Source organism: Saccopteryx leptura, chromosome 6, assembly GCF_036850995.1.
Source record: "Saccopteryx leptura isolate mSacLep1 chromosome 6, mSacLep1_pri_phased_curated, whole genome shotgun sequence".
In the NCBI taxonomy this organism is placed as follows: Eukaryota; Metazoa; Chordata; class Mammalia; order Chiroptera; family Emballonuridae; genus Saccopteryx; species Saccopteryx leptura.
The window spans coordinates 71,719,878-71,727,404 of record NC_089508.1 but is presented as its reverse complement, the minus strand read 5'-3'; the positions used below and the strand labels follow the sequence as shown (position 1 = coordinate 71,727,404).

Genomic DNA, 7,527 nt, shown 5'->3' with positions numbered 1-7,527 from the left:
CTCCTGTCCAGGGCCAGTGAACAAAAGTTGCTTTGGGTTCCAGACTCATTTCAGCTGCTTTAAATAACCAGCCCCATCTAGCTGAATCCAAAATGTGACTAATTCCTGTGTCTGACTATCTTCTATATGGAGAGTCAGAACCCTTTGTAGAACAAGTAAATGCCTTGTCCCAGTGGTCTTTAAGAGCAGAATACATTATAGATTTATACTCGTTCTTCTGTCTCTATATATGATATAGCCGCATGACATTAGCCTGACTGATTAGCATAACCCTTACTTGACTGAGAGCATCTAACGGTTTTACTTAAGTACCTCCAGCCCTTTATCGACAATCTGGTATTGGTTTACCAACCTGCATTTCCCCCTGTTTTCATAATTATATTACCTATCCCAGACTAAGTAACTATAAACACAAATTGATTCATTTACTTTTCACAATAACTCTATAACACGGTAAGTACCACTGTTATCCACAACTGCATACAGAGAAAATTAAGGCACAGAGAGACTGAAGAACTTGGCCAGAGATCACACAGATAGGAAGTGGCAGGGCCAGGATGGGGATGGAGCATTCAACTCCAGGACTTGCTTTTAAGCACTGTATCACACCACAACCATACTGCCCAGGCAACTGGAAGTCACTTGAAGTTTCTTATAAAACACAATGAAGACTCATTCAATCATTGCCATTGAAAACCAGGACAGAACCCGCAGGGAGTAACTGTGCTGTCTCAATAATCACCACCTCACAGATGTGAGCCAAGGTTTTCCTTCTATGAAACTCAAACACTGAATTTGATAAAAATATTTCCCAAAGGGAGAAAAAAAGGTCACTTAACAGTGCCACTGGGAAACTTACCCACAATTTCATCTCTTCTTAAAACCGTTTTCTCTTTAGGTAGAAATATTTTCAATAAATCATTGATTGTAATCTGTTCACCTCTCATGCAGAGAAAAGTCAAAGTAATATGTACTATAAGCAAGATAAAATCATCTCAAATAGCATGATTTAGTCACTAAGTACAGAAATTATCTCTGAAGAACTATATTTCCTGCACATGCTGATCAATAGGAGGTCACTAAAAATCATGTGAAATAAGAAGACAAGATTCAATTTATTTAGTTCCAAACAACTAAAGCACTGTTTGTAATTTGTTGGATAACTGCTTTCAAGTAATATAATTCCCCTTATGAATTAAAGAAACTTTATTTAATTTCTGTCTAAAACAATTAATGGTTTACTACTAGTTACTAGTTGATGTAGTGCTTAAGGTTCCGCAGGGCTAATAACTGGGTGGGACATGCAGTATTATAATTACAGGCCAATCACTGCTCAGTCTTCTATTTCAAGGAAGGTTCTAACCAATAGGAAGAAGCGTAGGCTCTGAGCTAAAAGCTAAGTGCTCCATATATGCCTGGGTGAGGCTGAGGCAGGTTATGCTTCCCGAGAAGAAGGCTACTAGAGGTAAGTTAAACATTTCTGGGCAGGGTAGAAATTATACTTAATATTGTGTCATAAAGTAGATTCTGAGTAGTAGAGTAAGGGTGAGAATAACAAAGACAATATAGAGAAATTGACTATCTTATAAAACTAAAGAGAGAACAGATTCACTTAGGATTTCCCTAGGAAAGGTTGAGAGTTTAAGTTGAAACTTTTAAAATTCAAATAAATAATCTTAGTAATTTCAGGAAAGAAGCAAGTTTTTATATTTATCCTTTTAGAACTTTCTTTGAAAAAACAAATTTTAAAGTATAAATAAAAAGACATCAATCTAATGAAAGAATACTCTAAGATGAGGCTATACCATGGATTTTGAAAATTATTATATAGTCTCTTTACCTGAAAGTCAAATATAAACTTCTCAGTAAAGATGGAGAATATTTCTCAATGGTGCATGATTATTTAACCTAAATATTGCATACAACTTTATTGAGGATTGTGCTTTATATCCTCACCCTGAATACTCATGTGGTATTTTAAAGATTTTATACTAGCATTTGTAAAACAGGCAAATCAGACATTCTGAGGGCTAGTGAGACATCTGATAATTTAGAGACATCATCTCAATGGAACATATTTTTGTAAACTAACAAGAATATAATTTTAGAAGTTTAAATATTTTAAAATTTTACTTATTATTTAATGCATATCAATCATAAAATACTTCACAGTCTCAATATTTAATACTGTCAATGAACTGTGTTTCAGACTAAGAATATTCTCATCAGTTCTTACTGTACAAAATCAATAGTTACATCTTTTCTAAAGTCATATTAAATCTAACTGCATGGAGTCTAAGTAAATACTACAAACACAGGTAACATTTTAATGACTCCTTTGGAAATTTTGTTTGCTGAAGCAGATCCCCAGTTATATATTATGGGATTTAATTGCTCAGTTGATTCCTGGACAGGTAATTTTTAATGAAATGATTGTAAAAGTCTGTGTCTTGTGAAAGAACACTGTTTCCTCATGTTTGTTCACTTGGAACAAGTTTAATTTTCTTTTTCAGTGACAGCTTTGAAGAACAATGTGAAGATTGTATAGGAGACAATACATCAAGAATCTACTTATTGAGTTCTAGAACAAAAGCCAGGAGCTTCCTAATGTGAACACATTTAGTGTTAATTTTGAAGAGGAAATATATAGTGGGTTTTTTTTTTAACAACTATAAAGTAATTAAGTAAATTTTTTTGGACTACAGTCTAAAAAAAAATCTAGTTGGAAGATGTCACTGAACAATTCTTCCAATGTATTTCTAGACTCAGTGCCCAATAATACCAATCGCTTTCAAGTTAATGTCATAAGTGAGAGCCATGAGAGCAGTGCAGCAGCGGATAGCAGTGATCCTCCCCATTATGAGGAAACCTCTTTTGGGGATGAAGCCCAGAATAGATTCAGAATCAGCTTTAGACCTGGGAAACAGGAGTGCTATGACAATTTCCTCCAGAATGGAGAAACTGCTACCACAGATGCTAGTTTTCATGCATATGATTCTCACACAAACACGTACTACCTGCAAACTTTTGGCCACAACACCATGGATGCTGTTCCCAAGATCGAGTACTATCGCAACACCGGCAGCATCAGTGGGCCCAAGGTCTACCGACCCAGCTTGCTTGACATTCATGAGCAACTCACAAAGGTAAGCTAAAGGGCATGAGCAAATATCCTCCCTTCCTCTTTCAAGTGACTTCCTGTTCTTTAAATAACACTAGGAATGTAGAAGCATCCAATGAAGGGGTCTATTCCAAACTTACACAACTGTCCCTAGTTTCCAATGAACAGAAAATACACAAAAGTGTTTCACAAATGTTTACTGACTAAGGACAGAGAACTAGAGAATTGACTCTGAAAGTTAAGCATAATGTCACAGCTTGTTTACAAGTGTAGTCTACTCAATTCACACTTGGTTAAACATGTCAAACTGAATACTAAACTGATCTCACTTTAGGATTAATGCTTCTACAATGATTGTTTAAAAAAAAAAAACTCCTTAGTGCTTGCTTATAGTTATACTATGGTGCCAACCTATTTTTTATACTCTTTAAAAAGACAGCAGAGATTTATAAGATTCAGCATTTTATCCCTTCCTTTTCAAAGCTTTGCCTGAGGGCTCCCAAGTGCACTTAAGCATATAAAAGTAACTAAATTAAATTTAAGTACAGAAGTAGCCTATGTGGCTAAACTTTTTATTATTTAAGGGATTTAGCCAAGGTTCTCATATCTGCTAGAAACATGAGACAGCACCTTTTCTAATCTCATAGCAGATCATTTATAAATTTTATAGATTTCTCCTTCCATAACTTGCTCTAAAATATGTTGATGCATTGTATCTTCCTTTTCTTCGGGAACACAGTTGGGAATGAATATCATTCTTTATGGATATAATTACTTGCTAAGAAGAATAATTAGCTTCCATCTATCCAAGTGTAGCTCACTCTTGCCCAGGTTTTGAGGTAAGGAAAAAAATTGATTGGAACAATTTTTTTATAGTCATTCATTCATTCATTCAACAATTTTTAAAATTATGTGATTACTCTCTGGGTATTCTAAGAATACTGATCTCATGCTAATAAAGGTAAAATTCTACTTTTAGTTTCTGTTCATCCTTCTTTTCAAAAAGAAACCCATCTCCAAAACTTGTTCCCCTTGGTTGTTCAAGTTCCATGACTGGGTTCTACCACTAGAGACTGAGTGACTTCGCAGGGAGGAGCCCATGCTCTGAACTTTGTGCGAATCCCCTCTCTCCACCAAACCTGATTTGTTCTGTGTACTATATTGGCAACACTCTGCTACATGAAAGGTTTGTTTACAGACATATAATTTAGACACTATCTGGGATATTTGGTAATATAATCAAAAGAAGTTAGTCATGTGGCCATGTCAGACAAAATGACAGCCCCATGATGATATCTGAGAAGGGGTCAAGTTGAAGCTCCTGAAGTCAGACTGAGGTGTCACCTTCCTTATCTACTCGAGGCAAGGAGAAAGGAGAGGAGGAGAAAGGGAGAGGATAGAGGGAACGAAGGCTAAAAGAAGAGGGTACAAGGAGTTTCCAAGATGCTGGGGGGACAGAAAGAGAAACTTAAGGCATTATAAAGAGATTTCAATTTAGTCTAAAGAAGTAAAATGAGCCAAAGTTGTCTTTAAAAAGACCTGAATTTCTCTTCCCTCATACTCATCTATGTCATTACACATGATAATTTTTAAAGCTGCATTCTCCATAAAATTGTGATCAAAATTTAAATATTCTCATTCACTCCCTTCTCCAACTTACAACAAAAGAAAAGAAAATTTTAATTCCATTAGAAAAGAAATGAAGTAAACTCACATTGTCCTTAGAACTGATGTTTTGGAAATAAAAGAGTAGCTTATTTACAATTTCTAAAGCCATAACATGTAAATCTTTTTATATATGGAGAAAAACTCTCAGGGAACTTGTTAAAAAGCCTGATTCAGTAGACATGCAATAGCTAGCTGCATTTGACAGATGTGATAGTCATTTCATATTCTTTTTGAAAAGATAAAATAAGACTGAGGACTTAGCTCTGACTTAAAGCATTTTTCCTCAGATACAAAAGAATGACAAATTAAGTAAATTTAAATTTAAGTTTATGCCTCTATGCCCTGAATAATCATTCTAGATTAGTGTGTAGTACTTTTTTTAAGAACTTGATCTTATTTATCTAGAGCAGGGGTCTCAAACTCAACTCAGCATGTGGGCCGCAGAGCAAGATCACAGCCATTCGGCGGGCCGCACTAGGTCTACAAAAGGCAACTGTTATGCAACATTTTTCTCACTGCAGTTGAAAACAAAAAAAAATCAGTACAACAAGCACAATCGTACATGCAGTTTACTCAGTGTCACAAAACGACCAGAAACTGTTGTTCGCATCACAACTGCTGTTAACTAAGCTAATATCTAGCTAGGATGCTAGAGAAATGAAAAATACAAGTAGGCCCCTAGGCTTACTTAATTTTATCCAAAATATTTTGAACTTTGTGGATTAGTCTGCGGGCCGCACAAAATTGTTCGGCGGGCCGCGAGTTTGAGACCCCTGCTCTAGAGTATATTATTTTGGTTAAATCATACAGAAGTATCCACATACTGTGATGCAGTATTGGCTGTGATGCAGCCAAATTGTGAGCAGAATTCAAATACAACCACAAAATCCAGAATGGGCACATTCCTTTAGCCAGGACCAGCATAGTGTCACTAAAGTTGTAGGGACAAGTCTGCCTCTCCACATGTTCTGTGCTATGAAATCTTTTGATTGCAAACATTAACAATCAACACTTTTTCAATTCATTTTTTTTTTCTTGCCAGTGAATTTGCTACTACTATTTCCCGTGCTTTGCTCTGCTCCACACCCCCAAACAAAAGATGAAGACCTGCAGTGTAATGTTACTACACTGCAACCTCCTTGTGGCCCTTGACATTTTTATGGTAGTATCTCAAATCATAACTAGAGCAAATATTATATAACACTCAGATATGTCACAGATTTTGTATGCAAAAATATTATAAATGATAGTGTTTACTTAATTTAAAAGTGGAAAGTAATTGACATATCACAAGTTCAGTGATCATTTTGTATTCATGATTATATTGCTTTAAAATCCATATAATGCAGATTTGACTCCATGTGATGAACACACAATACAGTGTACAGATGATGTGTTGTAGAATTGTGCACCTGAAACCTGTATCATTTTGTTAGCAGTGTTATGCCAATAAATTCAATAAAAAGGAAAAAAGCCATATAGGAATGGTATATTTATACTGAATGGCAGAATATATTTAGTCAGAAACTAACTGGATTTTGTGCAAATCGTGGTTATAATTTCCAAGTTAGAAAAAAAATTACATAACAAGTTTGTCTTAATAGATAAAATAAAAAATAAATTTGAAAAACATTATTTTAAGTCTTTGTCTTAACTAAAACTCTAAGAATGATAGATATTGACAGAATTTGTAATTCCAATGATTTAAGATTATAATTGAAGAAATCTATTTTGTTTTCTGTGTAAAGTGTTCAATGCCTATACTGGTGACTATGAATTAAGAATTTCTGAAGACTCTAATTAAAAGCAGAAAAAAAGTACTCTATCCCTTACTTGCTCTATAGTGTTACTCAAGCTACATAATTGATCTTGCAAGATGCTTGTGAATACTAATGTTTATATGCATTTAACTTTAGCACATGGCCTCCAGTGGATGGAAACTTAATAAATGTTTTTTTGATAGTGATGATGATAATTTTTATACTAATTTTTATTTCAAATTTTTATTTAAAAAGTAAAATATATATCAATCCAATATCTAACAATATAAAATATCTTATTGAATGTAAATATTTAGTTATTCTCTTCAGGGGACTCATTATTGAGGGAGTTTCTGATAAATCCCTCCTGAAATTTTTTATGCCTACACTAACATATATATATATATATATATATATATATATATATATATATATTCCTATCTATCAAATTTCTGTCCACATTTTTTTTCAAATATGTATTATGACATATTTTACATACTGTCTTGCCCTCTGCTATTTTCACTATATACTTTGGAGATCTTTCCATATCAAAACATGTATAATGATTATTATACATCTGGCAAAGATTAATCTAGTATTTTTCTTTGTAAAAAATAATCCCACATTTAGTATCCAGCATAATTATAATAGTTGCCTTTTAATAGAACTCCTTTTCAACCTTACTAACCACCATTGTGGTTAGCATTTCAGAAAAACTATAATTAAAGAAGAATCAGGAAAATATATAGCCTTTCTATCAAAGTCAGTGTCTGATGTCATGGAAATAAATTGTCTATGAAAAGTGTAGAATACTATAAAAATAAAAGTAAACATATTATTCTTAAGGAAGCCAACTTGTTTAAAAACTGATTCAAAACAAAACAATAGAAGGACTTCATATTTGGGTCATTAGGTTGTTAGCAACTAAAAGAAAATTTATGAATAAAATCATTAGGTGTGACTCCAATATATAATAAA

The 7,527-nt window shown here is 33.8% G+C and overlaps 1 protein-coding gene across 3 annotated transcripts in view; it reads left to right on the top strand.

Annotated features, from left to right (window-relative positions):
- The first annotated feature begins 1,388 nt into the window (after positions 1–1,388).
- The window catches only part of SLC12A1 (solute carrier family 12 member 1), a 93,723-nt gene continuing 87,584 nt past the window's right edge, over positions 1,389–7,527 (top strand). For all 3 annotated transcript variants that reach the window (XM_066344298.1, XM_066344299.1, XM_066344300.1), the window contains exons 1-2: positions 1,389–1,465; positions 2,514–3,146. In XM_066344298.1, coding sequence (XP_066200395.1) covers positions 2,730–3,146 — 417 coding nt within the window. In that variant the 5' untranslated portion in view covers positions 1,389–1,465; positions 2,514–2,729. The remainder of the gene's footprint in view (positions 1,466–2,513; positions 3,147–7,527) is intronic.